The sequence below is a fragment of the Nematolebias whitei genome, chromosome 23 (genome assembly GCF_014905685.2).
Source record: "Nematolebias whitei isolate Nwh7 chromosome 23, NemWhi1, whole genome shotgun sequence".
NCBI classification, from domain to species: Eukaryota; Metazoa; Chordata; class Actinopteri; order Cyprinodontiformes; family Rivulidae; genus Nematolebias; species Nematolebias whitei.
Window position 1 is genome coordinate 8,472,686 of NC_056520.1, and position 16,838 is coordinate 8,489,523.

Here is a 16,838-nt window from a genome sequence, read left to right on the forward strand (position 1 = left end):
GGGGGGGGGCAGCACGATGCAGAAGAGGCTGCCTTTAGCTAGCGCACCTGCATTGCGAGCCGCTAGCGTAGCGTTACGTCAATGCCGACAGGTGGGGGGGTTTCAGTAGACGAGGCGCTCGGTTCTGTTAACGGGGCACCCCGCTTGCATACAACGCTGGTAGTACATGAGTACTGTGCAGTATTTTAGAGGCTGGTCATTTTAAACTTTTTTTGTTATTGCAGAATTGTTGCATCAAACTGCGTCATAAAATAAAACCTTCTCTCATGTTTACAGGAAAAGTCTACAAATTTGAGGTGACCGATTAGAAATAAACTGCACATTACTTTTTGTTAACTAGCCCTTTTTACAAACAAATTTCAGGACACTTGGACCAAACGTGGAATTTAAAATATGCAACAACCAGAACCAGTCAGATAAAGATAAAAATGATTCATACAGCATGTATGATTTTATACTTCATGCAAATGATGTTAGCAGGTGTGGCTTTCAAGAGCAAGCTAAGGAATTGTTCTGAAGTTGCTTATATAAAATGTTAAAGTATATATATATTAAGCACTCAGGGTTACAGAATTTGTTGATGCTCTTAGAAAATTAATTTAGTAATTTATGGTTTTTGCAGGGGGTTCAAGAAAAGGGCTCCCCGCGCCATCAAGGAGATCCGCAAATTTGCCATGAAGGAGATGGGAACCCCTGATGTTCGCATCGACACTCGCCTCAACAAGGCGGTGTGGAGCAAAGGAGTCAGGTCAGAGGGTGCTTTTGATTTAAGAGAAAAGCTAATGGTGCTGGGGGAGGCTCTGCACCAAACCTTTATATTAGAAAATGTCCCTTTTGATTCCAGTCATCTTAGTCATGTAGACTTTAGGGCAGTGGTTCCCAACCGTGGTCCTTGAGGAACACCATCCGGCACCTGGTTTGAATAAATGGGTGATTAACGGGCTTCTGCAGAACTTGAGGAAGTAATTAAATGAATCGGGTGTGTTGGAGAAGAGAAACAACTAAAACGTGCAGGATGGTGTTCCTCGGGGACCATGGTTGGGTACCACTGTTTTAGGATTTGGTGTGTATGACACTGCAGCCTCCTTAAAATCAAGAATGCTTTAAAGTTCTAAAAAGTATAAAATTGAGGGTTTTAGCATCTGAAATATTTTTAAACAAAACTGATGCTCGTATCATCGTGTCACATTTTTCCAGCCTGAAAGGACCTGGCTTTATTTTAGCCGTTTGTTTCCCTTGACTAAAAATAACTGGTGCTGACTGTTCAGCTTTGTTGGTGGTTTAATCGTGGGTAACTGTGCAACAGGAACGTGCCGTACAGAATGCGTGTCCGGCTGTCCAGGAAGCGAAACGAGGACGAGGATTCCCCCAACAAGCTCTACACGCTGGTCACGTACGTTCCTGTCACCACGTGCAAAGGTAAACCTGCCGCCCACGTAGAGTCGATCATTTCTAAACGCAGTGAATAAAGTTCATCTTTTTATCCCCAACAGGTTTGCAGACTGTCAACGTTGACGAAAACTAAATGTGTCCCCTCTGCGAGTGGAATAAATGGAAATAAAAGAAGCTCTTTTTTTGTTTTGTGTCGTTATTTCAGGTTTTCTTTGGGGTTTGTCTGCGACAGAATAACATGTTTTCTTTTTGTAATCCTTTAAAATGGTCTTTCAAATCTCAACTTTAAAATTTTGCTTCATTTTCAAAAGTTGAATACAGTTGTGTTGTAAAAAAAAAAAAAAGTTCATACTCAGAATAGTTTTTATTTCCATGCACGAGGAACACATGAAGAGAAATGTATAATTTGCATTAATCACTTTACAGAAGAACAGCAGCGTTTGCATTTTGCTTTACGAACATTTACTGGATAAACTGAGAAAAATCTTAATATTTATTTGTATAACCAGCATTCTGTCCTCCAGCAGAGACATCACACCAGTTCAGGATGTTGGACTTGACTCAACCTTGTCAGATTTTTTTTTACCAGGATTGTTGCGCATGCATCAGGACACAAAATAATTTAATAATCGTTTGTCTGATGAGACCATAGTCTGATAGTAACAAATATACTCCTATAATATATAGTATAAATTTATAATTTTACAATATATAGTTGAATGATTGCAGAGCGCTATGGCGAGGGCGGGATTTCCAGCTTGAGGGTGTCTGCGTCAACATAGATCTATAATCACTAGATCCCTCATTGGCTGCTATGCTGGTGAAGATTCTCAGTCATCCAGGACATGATGAATTCAAAAAGCATTCAATGCAAAAACAACTGGACTATTTGTAACAGAAGACGTTTCGCTCCTCATCCGAGGAGCTTTCTCAATTCAGAGAGTGAGAGATTCAGGTTTTAAGGCTGAGTGAGATAAGACATATGCAGATTGGCAATTCACACCTAAACAACATTGGTAAGAGTCTTTTGTTCCTCTAATACACAGACGAGGCCCCTCTGTTTCCATCAGGTGTGAAAATTCTTAAAGTTCCATTATATGTTTTTGAAAGTGGGAATCTGAGGCCTCCTCTGTTAAGAGACGGCTTTTCTATTTTTACATAAATTGCTTCCTTCACCCCCCTCTCAAACCATCTGTGTTCTCAGTCCAAGATGTGCACATTTTGGACCTCAAAAGAGTGTCCCTTATCTGTGAGGTGGAGGTGAACAGCTGAATCTTGTCCAGAGGAGGTGGCTCTCCTGTGTTGAGCCATGCGTCTGTGAAGAGGCTGTTTAGTTTCTCCAATGTAGAGGTCTGGACAGTCCTCGCTGCACTGGACCGCATACACTACACCACTCTGTTTGTGTATGGGTGTTTTGTCCTTCGGGTGGACCAGCCTCTGAGAGTCCTGCTGGGTTTGAAATGTACTGGGATCTTGTGTTTGTTGAAGATCCTTCTGAATTTCTCTGATACTCCAGCAACATAAGGTTGACAATGTTTTTACGTCTGTTCTCCTTTTTCTGTTTATTGGTGTGTTTTGTAGATTTCCTCGCTGACTTGACAAAAGCCCAGTTAGGATATCCACATGTTTGAAGAGCTTCTTGAACGTGTTTCAGTTCCTTTTCCTTACCTTCTGTCTTCGTGGGGACGCGTTCGGCCCGATGTTGTAAAGTTCTGACGACAGAGTTTGTGTTCCAGTGGATGGTGGGAGTCAAACAGAAGATACTGGTCTGTGTGGGTTGGTTTTCTGTAAACTTCAATGTTGAGGCTGTCCTCTCTCTCCATCTGAACCAAACAGTCCAAAAAAGGCAGCTTGTTGTCGTTTGCATCCTCTCTGGTGAACTTGATGTTGTTATCGACCGAGTTAATGTGTCTGGTGAACGCTTCTATTTCCTTGGCTTGGATTTTGACCCAGGTGTCATCCACATAACGGAACCAATGGCTTGGCTTTGTTCCCTCATAGGAGTGTAGGGCTCTCTGTTCCACTTCCTCCATGTAGAGATTGGCAACAATGGGTGACACTGGAGATCCCATGGCACAGCCGTGCTTCTGTCTGTAAAAACTGTCATTGAACTTGAAATAAGTGGTGGAGAGGCAGAGATCCAACAGGGTGCAGATCTGGTCTGGGGTGAAGTTGGTCCTGTTGATTGAGTCCTCGTCTTGTAGAAGTTGTTTCTGACGGTTTCTACTGCTTCAGAGATGGGTATGCAAGTGAAAAGAGAAGTCACATCATACGATACAAGGGTTTCTCCTGGGGTTAGTTTCAAGTGTTGAACTTTGTTAGCAAAATCAATGGAGTTCTTTATGTGATGAGGTGTGTTTCCAACAAGAGGAGATAAAATACCAGCCAGATGTTTAGCAATATTGTATGTCACTGAGTTCATGCTGCTGACGATGGGTCTGAGTGGTGTTCCTTCTTTGTGTATTTTTGGAAGTCCATAAAGACAGGGAGCGGCTTCCCCTGGGTACAATCTATAATACAACGATCGATTGATCGTTTTCTCCTTTTCAAGTTTTAGCAGGTAATCTGTGACTTTCTTTTTGTAGGCGCTGGTTGGGTCCCTCTTCAGGGTCTCGTAGGTGTTGCTGTCGCTCAGTAGTGTAGTTATTTTTTCCCGGTAATCAGAAGTGTTGAGGACTACTGTGCATCTTCCTTTATCAGCTGGTAAAATGGTGATGTTTTGGTCCTGGCTGAGTGATGTTACAGCTTTCCTGTGGTGTGAGGTTTAAAGGAGGAGGTTTGGCACTGGAGAGGGTTGCTGATATTTCCATTCTGAGTTGTTCTGCCTCTCCTTCCGTCAAGTTGTTGTTCCTAATCGCGGATTCAGTGGCCGTGATTAGTTCCACAACAGGTATTTCTTGTGGGGAGATGGCAAAGTTTAGTCCTTTTGTCAGCACATCTTTCTCAGGTTGTGTCAATGTCCTGTTAGACAAATTTCTAACCCACTGGTCCTGAAAATTAGTGTTGGCAACAAACTCCTGATCTTGACTGATGGTTTGTGACGAGAAAACGGCTCTCTGTTGTAATTTTAGAAACTTACATTTTGGACGTTCCTTGCTCTTTTGATGCTGAGAAAGCTGGGCCTTTTCAACTCATCGGCTGCCGATGGAGCACATGTTTTGACACCACTGCGGTGAGACGCATGCCTCCCCTGTGCGCGCCTTCATCAACGCTGCGTCGTTTGAATGAAGGCTGCAGGCACCGCGGATGCACGCGTTTGCGTCGGTGAGGCGCGTGCCACTCCTGCTGAGAGCGAGGTTTCTCACTGGGCCCGTTCTGCGGTCTCACATTTATGCTGATGCGAGCGCTGAGAGGCGGTGCGCGCGCCTTCGTCAACGCCGCGTCGTTTGAACGAAGGCTGCAGGTGCCGCGGAAGCACGCGTTTGCTTCGGTGAGGCGCGTGCCGCTCCTGGAAGTGTGCAGCTCGGGCTGAAAACGAGTTATTCCACTGAACTTGTTCTGCGGACCACATTCGCTTCGACTGTTGTGTCAATCGAGCTTCTCGTCCTTATTTGGAGCAACGGTGATTCTGAAAAACCCTTTTTTTAAAGGCCACTGGTTCGTTTTGTGTGGAGGATGTGTGAAGGAGCCGCTGTGAGGTCATCCGAGCTGACAGACTGGCTAAAAAACAGACACTTTCATCATTAAATGATGTTTTATTCCAAAAACTCGTGTCATCTTTACACACATCCTCCACAAACCGTCATTTTAAATCATCTCCCCTGTGAGCTCTGCGGTTTGTTGTCCTAGGGCGCCGCCTGTTAGCGATCTCAGGGAAACGCTGAACCTCCGGTCGCCGAGATGAGAAAGGCTGATGTCTGACGGGCGGGGCTGGCATAGCGGAGCGGGAAGATGCTGCTGCAGCCGTGGAACGTCTTGAAAATGGTCCCGAACAGCGCGTCCGTTGTTGATGGGGGCCCTCCAACAAAAAAACTTTCTGCAGCTCCTCCGAGAGGGAGGTGCAGTGACGGGCCAGGTGGACCTCTGGAAAGCCTCATCCTCTGGCTGCGATGCGAGACCAGCAGACAATAAAAGAGGCGCACAGGTTGAGGATGACGTCAGCTGCCTTGCAAAGGGAGCGCTACGTCTCCTCCAGCCTCTTGAACGTTGTACGCCAGCAGCGCTACGTATTGTTCGCTGCGGCCGCCTGGAATGCACACTGGTGAGCTCTGTTGGTGAGCGACGTCACCGTCTGGTTATGCTTACCCGGAGGCGCAGGAGGCTGGTCCAACCTGGACATCTTTGCTCCGAAAGCCTCCCCCAGGCTCAGCTCCAGGGGGGCACCGAGGGAATTTCCACTCGGTGAAACCCCTCCACTCTGGTAATGGGCGCGAATGCGGGAACCGGCGCCCTTATTCTACCAGGACCGGCTGCGGCTTCGTCCCAGTAGGACGTCACTGCTGGGAAACAAGGTCAGATGGGATCAGAACAGCGAGCCGGAATGGAGCCCAGAAACCTTCCCGCTAGATCATCCGATCTGGGTGGGGGAAGGAGAGGGATGGAAAAAGTCCCTTCATGTCAGCTGCCTCCTGGATTATGCCGGGCAGCTCCAGAGGAGGGCACTGATGGCTGGGAGCAGTGTGGTCGCTGATGCGAAAAAAGGTCCGGGGGGGTGAGCATTCGCTCAGCCCCCCTCGTTCCGACACTATGCTCTCCAGGAGGGAGTGAGCAGCGGGGGGCTGCTGCTGACGTCGCCTGTCCCGGAGAAACCATCCGATTCGCTCCGAGAGTTGGCGAAAAAAGGAAAATTACAAGATGGCGTCGTCTAGCGTGTAGCGACCTGCCACTGAGAAATACTCCTCGGCGCTTACCTTGAAACAAGACTGCTCGTCTGCTTCTCCACGGGGAGGAGAACTCACCGGGACGGCAGGAGGTTGACGTGGCGGGGCCACAGGCAGTCTTAACAAAGGTTGGTCAAGCTAGACAACTTTCCTTCTTCATTCTTCTGACAGTGCTTTTAGCTTGCTGAAGAAAAATGGGAGCCGATTACCCGCTCTTAACGTAATTTTTATGGACCGGGTGGGGCCCACACAGCAGGTGTGCGTGGACTACATTTTTCAGTGCAATGCTTCGCATGACGGGATAAACCCACTAAGCGACAGCTCTTAAAGGGCAAAGCCTATACGAAATAGAACTTTTGAAAGCCATACTCTCACACATTTGAAATATGATCATCACAGACATGCAGCTGATGTCCATGGTGGAAGATGAAGGCTTCCAGAAGATCATCTACCTTTAATCCAAATTATGTTCTTCCTTCCAGATCCTACTTTGTAAATTCCATCCAGTTTTCCAATCCATAAAAAATATTTTACAGCAGTTAGATTTTCAGCTTAAGCAATAAAATACTTTTAAAAGAGGAATCCAATTGGTTGTTTATTTAATGTTCTTTTTTCATGTATTTGTATTACTCATAAAATTGTACAGTAGTTACTGCAGAACCTGACAAATTTTGCTTTCGATTAATCGCCGGAATAATCCATAGATTACTCGATTGCTAATATATTTTTTTTAACAACAGCCCTAGTTCATACCTTAGATCTTATTACTGTTTTTCTTTTACGTTTTATTGTGGGATGTAACTGGGACCCTGTGTACATAATTTCGTTCCACCACATGTGGTGCGAACGACAATAAAGAAACTCTGAATCTGAATCAGGCACCGCTGGGATTTGAACCCAGAATCTTCAGTTTACAAAACTGACGCTTTGACCGTCTAAGCTACAGTGCCTTTGATTTATTGTATGAATGGTTGAAACGTACATTTTATTTCAAATTAGATTGAGTGCCCGGAGAAAACCCTTTTACTTGTCCTGGTTTTGGGTCTGCATAGAGAGATCTTAATAACTTCTGCTGGAGTGGAACAGTTGGTCAAATTAGATTTTTTTTTTTTGGGTGGGATGAAACCGGAGTGCCCGGAAAAAACCCATATGTGCCCACAGAAATCCATTTCCTCTTCCTGGTGTTGGGTCTGCATAGAGAGCGCTTAATAACTGCAGGCAGACGAGTGCTGACTATCTGGTTCAATGCTCTCAATTAGTTGCTTACAGGCAGAACAAAAGTTTATAAGACGGTTGTTTACAAATGATGCAATCCTCGAGATTTTTGGAGCCTTTGGAGAGATTCCTGAGTCTAACAGCCTCAGGGTAGAAGCTGTTCCTCAGTCTAGTTGTTCTACACTTAATGCTCCTTAACCTCCTTCCTGAGGGGAGTGGGGCAAAAAGTGTGTGTGTTGGGTGAGCGGGGTCCTTCATGATGCAGGTGGCTCTAATCCTGCATCTGGAGGTGTAGATGTCTGTGATGGTGGGGAGGCTGACTCCAACATCTTCTGTGCAGCCTTCACCACTCTCTGCAAAGCTTTTCTTTCTGCAGCTGTGCAGCCTCCATGCCACACATTGATGCTCGAGCACAGGATGCTCTCCACTGCACACCTGTAGAAGGAGGTGAGGACTGAGCTTCCCAGACCAGCTCGTCTCAGCCGTCTGAGGAAGTAGAGTCTCTGATGAGCTTTCTTGATCAGGCTGGTGGTGTTGTTGCTCCAGCTGAGGTTGTCATTCATGTGTACACCCAAGTACTTGTAGCTGGAGACCACTTCCACCGCAGATCCTCTTATGTTCAGGGGGGTGTAGGTGTTTTTGTTCCTTCTGAAGTCCACAATCATCTCCTTTGTCTTCTTCACATTGATGTGAAGGTTATTCTCTCTGCACCAGCTCTCCAGGTGTTCCACCTCCTGCCTGTAGCTGGACTCATCATTGTTTGTGATGCATCCCACCACCGCTGTATCATCTGCAAACTTTACATTGTGACAGCCTGGATGGGGAGCTGCACAATCATACGTGAGCAGAGTGAACAACTGGTAAACTCCATCTACCAAACAAATAACACCTGCCCCACTAAAGTAGGTCCTCCTTATAAACAATTTAAAATACTTCATTTCTTAGCTTGCCATGTGTTGTTTGTTGTGTTTTTCAACCATTTTGACTGATAAATGTAAATGTACTGTTATCACTACGTGTTGGATACACTGTGATCAGCAGATCAGCAGCCAAACTTGGTTTCCATGAGCCAGGAAACGGAGTGTCTTGCTCCTTTATTCAGGTCTTTTTGACACCTTATAATTATTCACAATTGTGGCTTGAAAAGCTCAATGAAAAGGCCAACATTTTTCAGTCCGGTCATCTGGACAGTAGGAATGCGCGACATAAACGGTATACGGTAGAGATCTAACCGCAGTAATGCTGTGGCTGAAGTAAAATCAGAGTTGTCAGTTTAATCGTTACTTTTGTTTGTTGAAAACTGTGCATAAGTGGCGTTAGTCTTTTCTTCGAGAGCTAAGTAGCGAAGCTACAAGCTAACTACAGCCGGCTTGCCGTAGTGTTGCCTTATTCTGACGCATGCGCAACACGCTGTGTTCCATCGAAAGTTTTTTATTTTTTTTCCCATCGAAAGTTAAAGTAAGCTTTGGTCAGCTTTAGAGAAACCTGCTCTCTGATCTGTGAAAAGAACACTGTGTTGTGTGATTTTACTGCGAGACCCTCTGGTCAAAGCCACAGACTCATTTTGTGTCAGCTCTCTGATAGACAGGGATTACATCCAATCACATTGAAGCTCGCTTTGTCTTGACCAATCACAAACATGAAGGCGGGTCGTAGAAAGGAAAGCGGTCCAAATGCGATGCGGCTTGCGGTGAAAAATCTGCAGGTGATCGAGTTCGTCTCGTCTGTGGTCATGGCGAGACAAATACACTTTATTGGAGAGCGCAATTAAAAATAGGTGGTGATTCCCCCACAGACACACCTTGGAGCGAATCGACATGGCAGCGCGTGATAGCCACATGACCGATTTCAGTCGCTCTACAAACTATTTTAATTAGTGTCAAAAGTGCAGACTTTAAACTGCACAACAGTTTTTTTTAAATCAACTTGATAAACCAAATAAAACCAGAGTTATGATCAATAATCCACGCTGTTTTTTTTTTTTCTTCTGAAAATCGTCATATCTGAAGACAGTCCCAGGGACAAAACACCACCATCACCCTCCACCTTCACCTCCCACCCCACTCCGAACAGATAAACAACCTCCCACCTCCTTTTTGACGGAGGCGCCCAAGTTATTTGTCAAGCGCAAAAAAAAAAAAAAAAATCTGCGGCAAGAAGAAAGAAAAGACGCAGAAGTTGAATGGAGTTCACCGCCATGAAGTCCCAGCGGGAGCGGGAGGAAGCCATGAGGTTTGACAGATTTCATATTTGGCGTGTTTAGTTTCATAGTTAGGACGTAGTTTAGTCAGTTTTAGTGAGTTGGAGTCAAAACAATGACTCCCTTTCTGGACCCCCCCACATGGCAACACCGCGGTATGGCAACACATGACCTATGCTTCTAAAGGTAAAGAGCTAGAAGTAGACACAAAATTTTACTCATGCGCTTTGAAGAAAACGAAGGAGATGGTCGTGGACTTCTAACGGACCCACCATCACGGACATCTACACCTCAAGATGCAGGAAGAGGGCCACCTGCATCATGAAGGACCCCACTCACCCAGCACACACACTTTTTGCCTGGAGGTTGAGAAGCATTAAATGTAGAACCAGTAGGCTGAGGAACAGCTTCTACCCTGAGGCTGTTAGACTTGGGCTTTAACAGACTACTCGAGTGATCGACGGGTCGATTCCTAGGACATCTATCGAGTTTGTCGAGTATTCGCAGTGACATCGTTGCGTCACGTGATCCGCACCGGGCTACTAGTAGAAGCTACCAAATGGATTCCTCCCAGCAGATGGACTGAACGGAGCAGGCCCAGTCTTAGCAAACAGGTAGAAACGCATCAATAGTATGAAAATATTTCACTAAAGATGAATCTTCCGGTTCAACTACCGTAAGGAAAACAGAAAACCAATCAACTTCCTTGGGAATCGCTGTTATACCATATTTTGTGACCACCGTATATTGTGACCGTAGGGGGCGGTGTTGCATGCACTGTTGCAGGTCACAGAATATGGTGTAACACCGGGTCCAATGATCGAACCAGAACCAGTTTCCTCTGACCTTGTTTCACAAACTAAAAGCAAAAAACATTCATCTCTAAACCTATAAAAAAACCTATAAACATATTAATCTCTAAACCTAATGCGCAGCTGGCGGTGGTGCGGGGTGGTCGTCCGCCCCACTGTTTTTAGTTTAGTTTTTGACGTGCAGCACGTTCCTTTCACTTTTGCAGCTTAGTAATAATAACTAATAGTTTTGGTTTTCATGTGACTTGTTTGCGGTATGATAAATGCTAGGAGCGTAATATACGCTGCCAACGTTTTGTTGGTCTTTTTTGTTGTTGTTGTAAATAATAATTGACATTTTTTTGTGGGTTTATTTTTTTCATCTCGAGAGCCTATGACATCATCAACTATTCGAGTTCTACTCTAGTTTTATTATGTTAATATCGAGTTTAAAAATTATGTAGTCGTTCAACCCCTATGTTAGACTCATGAATATCTGATTAGGATAATCAGTCATTCATTCAACCTTTATTTATACAGGTTAATCCCATTGAGCCTCGGCGACTCATTTACAAGAGAGACCTGAATTATTAACAAAGAGTGATGACAACAACGACAACCATAAAAGAGGCATACAATATATTTTTTAACAAGTTAAAATAAAATGGCACCCAAAAGGAAAAGTAGAAAAAAACAGCTAGATTGTAAGGCGCTGTAGAAAATTAAAAACAGGAACACCGTGAAAAAAATAAAATAAAATCATGTTGCTGCTGATCTGTTTCATGTTGTTGTGTTCATGCGTGCTCATACTCCTGTTCGACGTTATGTTTTTATGCTATTAGTGCTTAGCATATTTTTAGTTGATGTTTTTCTTAGTTCATATCTTAGATTTTATTACTGTTTTTCTTTTACATTTTAATTGTTGACTGTAAGTGGTACCCTGAGTACACAATCACGTTCCACCACATGTACCACGTATAAACTCAGACTCTGACTTTGAGCATGCGCAGTAAGTGTCGCCGCGGCGCGTTGACGTCACTCCGCCGCCAGAGGGCGCTGCTCGCTTTATTAGCAAGATGGCGTCTACATGAGTAACGGTACTGCTCGGATGGCGTCTCTCAGCGTCTGCGCCGCGGTCTGTGCGGCTGTGAGGCAGCTGTAACCCGGCGAGATGGTAAAAAGAAACGTTTACCTCGGCGTCGTGTCCGTTCTGTTATTTTTTTTTTTTGCGAACCTTTATGAAAAGACGGCTCGGCTACACGGAGGCTAGCATTAGCCGCGTTCAAATTAGCCAATTATTAGCCCAGCGTCGCGTAGCTGGACACGACTGGAGTTTTGTGCTTGTTTGTGATGTTTTCCTGTGAGTTTGACGCGGTCTTTATGTGTTTTTAGTGGGAGCTTTTCTGGTTTCCATGGGAAAACTGAGGCTCAAACCATGCGGCACCACTGGCTGCTTCTCGGGGCTTGTGGCTGGGTTCTGCTCATCCTGATGTTCGTCAGCAGGTTCATCAGCTTCAGAGCTGGAGAGGGTAAACAATCTTTTCTTTTAGGTTCATCACCACCGGCAGCTGGTCCAGGTTCTTTATTGTCATTCGCATCGTGGTACATGAGGTGGAAAAGAAACTGCATACAAAGATCTAAGATATACACCAAAAACTACTAATGTAATATATTACAGTATATTAAAAATCAGTCCTCATTGAGGGAACACTGCAGGTAATGATGTCCTGGGAGCGCACGCTGTAGCTGCACTCACACAGAGACATGTAGGAGGAGATGTATGAAGGCAGCAGACCAAGAAGTGATTTAAAGATGAAAATGTACCAGTGAGAGAGTCTGCGTGAAGTTAATGATGTCCAGTTAACCAGTGGTGCAGTGGTGGGTACGATAATCACAGCCAGTTCTGAATCTTAGTGCACCATGATAGACAGCATCCAACATCTGCAGGGTGACTGTAGGAGCGTTCATGTAAATAATGTCACCGTAATCAATGGAGGGAAGGAAAGTCGCAGTTACAAGGCGTTTCCTAGAATTCAGAGTTAGACCGGATCTGTTTCTGACAAAGAAACCCAGTTTAACTTTCAGTTTCTTTACCAAGTTTTCCACGTGAAGCTTAAAAAATAGTTGCGTGTCAACCAAGATACCCAAATATTTGTAGGAACCGACAAACTCAATCGGGGCACCATTTGAGGATGAAATCAGAGGAAGAACTGCTGGGATCGACTTCATGTTTGAAAAATGCATCCCTTTGGTTTTTTCGGCGTTTAGGACAAGTTTGAGACGGAACAAATCAGACTGGATGGTGTCAAAGGTGGATTGTAAAAGCTGGAAAGCCTTAGCAACTGTTTTAGCTCGACAATAAACAACTGTGTCATCAGCATAGAAATGTAAGGCTACATCAAGGATGCTCTGACCTACATTACCTATGTAGATTGTAAAGAGGGTGGAACCTAAGACTGAGCCTTGTGGAACACCACTGTTAACTGTTAAATAACTGGATGAAACACTGTTATGTAGAACACACTGCCTCCGATATGAAAGATAATTAGAGAACCAACCAATGTTGTGATCTGAGAAACCAATTTCTGAGAGTTTGACACAAGATGTTCTGATCCACAGTGTCAAAAGCTTTAGACAGGTCTAAGAAAAGTGCAGCTCAATAATCCTTAGCGTCCAGTGCTTCAACGACGTCATTAAGAACCTTCAGTGAAGCAGTGGTTGTGTTGCTTCCTGAAACCAGATTGATGTGGAGGTAAGATGTTAAAAAGAGTCCAGATACTTTTTGATTTGAGAGTTTATCAGTTTTAATGCTCCTCAACCTCCTGCCTGAGAGGAGCGGGGCAAAAAGGACAATACCTCCACCTTCGGCACCCTGTCAGGTGCTTTTTGTAACTCCACAAAGACACAGTGGAGTTCTTTCTGGTCCTCTCTGTACTTCTCCATCAGCATCATCAAAGCAAAGATGTATATTGTATATGATGTATGTAAACATATGATATATAATGTAAATGTTTTATATTCTCAGGTTTTGGGGAGAGACCAGGTCAGAGTTCAACACTGGAAGGGGTGAATGTGGTGAAACCCATTCCTGCGTTCAGCCTGGACAAACAAGACCCAACTCCGTCCCACCAGGTGACGACTTATTCCTTTCTAACACAAATCTAGTCGGTGATTTTGCTAACAGAAGGGCTCGGTCTTCTCGTTGATCTTCGTTAGCCTCAGGCCTCCGTGGTGCCCACAGCGGCCGCTTGGCAGGCAGTTGCCGACAAGCGTCTCGAGCTGCTGTCCACCGTGTGTAAAAACAGCAGCCTGAGGAATCTGACTCACGCATCCATCAGCAAGTTCGTCCTCAACCGCATCTTTGTGTGCGACAAACACAAGATCTTGTTCTGCCAGACGCCTAAAGTGGGCAACACGCAGTGGAAAAAGGTGCTCATCGTGCTCAACGGTGAGTGCAGCGGTTAATTTGTGCTTGAGCGTCGTGTTCTCTTTGGGTTTTTTTAAACTGGATCGTTTTGTGTTGTTGCGGGCAGGTGTTTTCACCAGCGTGGAGGAGATCCCCGAAAGCCTCGTCCACGACCACGAGAAGAACGGCCTGCCCCGCCTCTCGTCGTTCACTCCACAGGAAATCACTCACAGGTTCGCGCGCCGTTTTAGGCTTGGAGGCGTTCTTTGTGTTTTCTGTGAGAGTCTACGTGCAGATAATGACGGCCAACTGACCAATGAGTTCAGTGATGGATGTGGTAGTTACAACCACTTGTGAATTTTAGCGCACCGGGATAGACGATATCCAACATCTGCAAGCAGCTGTCGGGGGCGTTCATGTAAATAATGTCACCGTAGTCTATGGCTGGTAGGAAAAGTAGCAGCTACAAGGTGTTTCCTAGTGTTCAAAGTTAAACAAGATGTATTTGTTAAAAAGAAACCCAATTTTAGTTTCAGTTTCTTTATCAAGTTTTCCATATGTGGTTTGAAAGAGAGATGTGCATCGACTAAAATTCCCAAGTAGTTGTAAGAATCCACAAACGCAATAGGAACACCATGCATGGATGAGCTAGGAGGAAGGACTGCTGGGACCGACTTCCTGTTTGAAAACCACATCCTTTTTGGTTTTATCAGCATTTAGCACCAGTTTGAGACGGAACAAATCTGACTGGATGATGTCAAATGCAGACTGTAGAAGCTGGAAAACCTTAGCAACTGTTTTAGCTCGACGGTAAACAACAGTATCGTCAGCATAGAAACGCAAGGAGGCGTCAGGAATGTTTTTGACCTACATGTATAAAAAAAAATTTGTAAAAAGAGTGGGACTTAAAACTGAGCCTTGTGGAACACCATTAGTGATGTTGGTTAGCTAGGTGGCTACCTAACGGTCTTAAACCGAGTCGAACTCTTCAGAAGCCCTCGCTGACTCGAAAATTCTTGTTTTGCTCTCAACAGGTTAGACGCTTACTTCAAGTTTTTCATCGTGAGAGACCCCTTCGAGCGACTGATTTCTGCCTTCAAGGACAAATTCGTAAAGAACCCCCGCTTCGAGCCGTGGTACAAGCACGACATCGCCCCGGCCATCATACGAAAATACCGCAAGAGCCACCGGGAGAGCGACCTCGCCGCCTCCGGCCTGCACTTTGAGGACTTCGTCCGCTACCTGGGCGACGCGGAAGGCCGGCGGCGCATGGACCGGCAGTTCGGCGAGCACGTCATCCACTGGGTGACGTTCGCCGAGCTGTGCGCGCCCTGCGAGATCCACTACAGCGTGGTCGGGCACCACGAGACCCTGGAGCAGGACGCCCCCCACATCCTGCGAGCGGCGGGGATCGAGCGGCTGGTGTCGTATCCCACCATCCCTCCGGGGATCACTCGCTACAACCGGACCAAGGTGGAGCACTACTTCTCCGGCGTCAGCAGGCGGGACGTCAGGCGCCTCTTTGCACGCTACCAGGGCGATTTCTACATGTTCGGTTACCCAAGCCCCGACTTTTTACTGCGTTGAAGCGATCCACGTGGATTAAACGCCTATTCTCTTAAGAAATACTCGAGATCGTTGTGTCTTATAAATCCGGCAGGAGGCTGCACCTTAAAAATCTGCCATTTTTTATTGACTTTTTAGTGAAAACGACTGACGGGCTGTTTAAAGTGCTACTGAGGGAATCCCTATTTTTCTCGATGGAACTGGAGGTCAACTTAAATACCCAACACAGGTTTTAATAACAGTCATATTTACGTTTTAATATTTATTAGTCATTTATCTGTAACCCCCGGTGATGTAGCGATCCGTTTGCTCTGTCTCGGTCTCCAGTTTCTATTCTCACAACTTTAGAAGCAATAGAGAAGCACCTTTTATAGTTTTTGCTTCACGCAAGACACGCTGACGTAAGACGACGTGTCGCAGATTCAAAGATACAATATGAAAACTCGTGTAGCTGTTCTGGATCTTCCGTTAGTAAGAAATATAAATAAGTGTCTGCGCAGCGTTTGAAAAGGTCATTTTTCTACCAGAGCTGTGAGTAAATGTTCCTAACTGGCAGTTTGAGGTTTTATACGTCGCGTGTGTCTATTTATAATAAAACTGAGACCAGTGGAGCGAGCCGCTTCACAGGCAGAGGAAAAATAACTAGTTTTAATAAATGTTCACCGATTCTTTTGGTGTGGTGTTTTTGTGATGATGTCGGCCTTTATCACGATGATCCAACGCGACTTTATTGTGGGAATGTTTATGAAGCGTTCACACTCTTCTGATCCTGTTTGTTATTCCGGGTTCCTTTTAAACTATTCCGTACGTTTCTCAGCATCTTTCTCGTCCCGCAGTTTTCAGCCGTTTCAACAAATCCTAAAACGTTTTAGCTCTTTCAAGACAATCCTGCTACGACTCTTGGTGCAACTTTAGCTTTTTGAGATATTTAGCCTTTTCTGTCATTTTTTTTTTTTCCCCTCATAGAAAATGTATTGAGCTCATTTTACATCCTTCAAATCTTTAGATCTTTTACTGCTCCTTTCACATTTTGTTCCGATTCAGCTTCTTTCAGCTTCCTTCTGCTAATTTAAACTTTTTCAGCTACTTACAGCTGTTTTATGCTCCTTTCAGATTATTTCTGCTAACTACATTTGTGTGTCTCCTAACTTTCTTCTCATTTCAGCTTGTTATGCTCTTTAGCTTATTTCTGCAAGTTTCAGCTTTTTCTGCGATTTTAGCTACTATTTAGCTGTTTTGCTATTTTTCAGCTAATTCCACACTTTTTTCACTCGTTTATAACCCATAGCCTAATTCAGCAAAAATGTGTTCTTTCCACTTCTACTAACTTCAGCTTCTTTCTGCATTTTTAGCTACTTCTCAGCTGTTTTTTTTTTTTTTTCTAATTTCAGCTTTTTTCAGATAATTTCCACTTTTTTATGCTCATTTCCGCTTCTTTCAGCCTAATT

At 44.7% G+C, this 16,838-nt stretch overlaps 2 protein-coding genes and 1 non-coding gene across 4 annotated transcripts in view; 2 read left to right on the forward strand and 1 right to left on the reverse strand.

Moving 5' to 3' along the window:
* Nucleotides 1-1,569, forward strand: part of rpl31 (ribosomal protein L31) — a 3,983-nt gene extending 2,414 nt beyond the window's left edge. Inside the window, exons 3-5 of the mRNA XM_037696698.1 lie at nt 623-748; nt 1,307-1,419; nt 1,494-1,569. Of these exons, the coding sequence (XP_037552626.1) occupies nt 623-748; nt 1,307-1,419; nt 1,494-1,525 (271 nt within the window). The 3' untranslated portion in view covers nt 1,526-1,569. The remainder of the gene's footprint in view (nt 1-622; nt 749-1,306; nt 1,420-1,493) is intronic.
* A 5,519-nt stretch (nt 1,570-7,088) lies between these two features.
* trnat-ugu lies at nt 7,089-7,162 on the reverse strand. Its single transcript has one exon. It is a non-coding gene; the product is annotated as a tRNA-Thr (tRNA).
* Nucleotides 7,163-9,556: 2,394 nt separating this feature from the next.
* On the forward strand, nt 9,557-15,764 carry chst10 (carbohydrate sulfotransferase 10). Of its 2 annotated transcripts, none has more exons than XM_037696323.1 (6): nt 9,557-9,659; nt 11,811-11,947; nt 13,444-13,550; nt 13,635-13,866; nt 13,952-14,057; nt 14,859-15,764. In XM_037696323.1, exons 1-6 carry the CDS (start codon nt 9,610-9,612, stop codon nt 15,409-15,411), a joined length of 1,185 nt encoding a protein of 394 aa, XP_037552251.1. In that variant the 5' UTR covers nt 9,557-9,609; the 3' UTR covers nt 15,412-15,764. The 2 variants fall into 2 exon arrangements, with proteins under 2 accessions (XP_037552251.1, XP_037552252.1); XM_037696324.1 differs by lacking the exon at nt 9,557-9,659 and adding an exon at nt 11,495-11,592.
* Nucleotides 15,765-16,838: the final 1,074 nt, after the last annotated feature.

Coding starts and splice junctions, on each gene's coding strand:
- chst10 (XM_037696323.1), top strand. CDS start 9,610: ATGGAGTTCACCGCCATGAAGTCCCAGCGGGAGCGGGAGGAAGCCATG. Junction 9,660..11,810: donor GAGCGGGAGGAAGCCATGAG/GTTTGACAGATT, acceptor ATGTGTTTTTAG/TGGGAGCTTTTCTGGTTTCC. Junction 13,867..13,951: donor GGTGCTCATCGTGCTCAACG/GTGAGTGCAGCG, acceptor TGTTGCGGGCAG/GTGTTTTCACCAGCGTGGAG.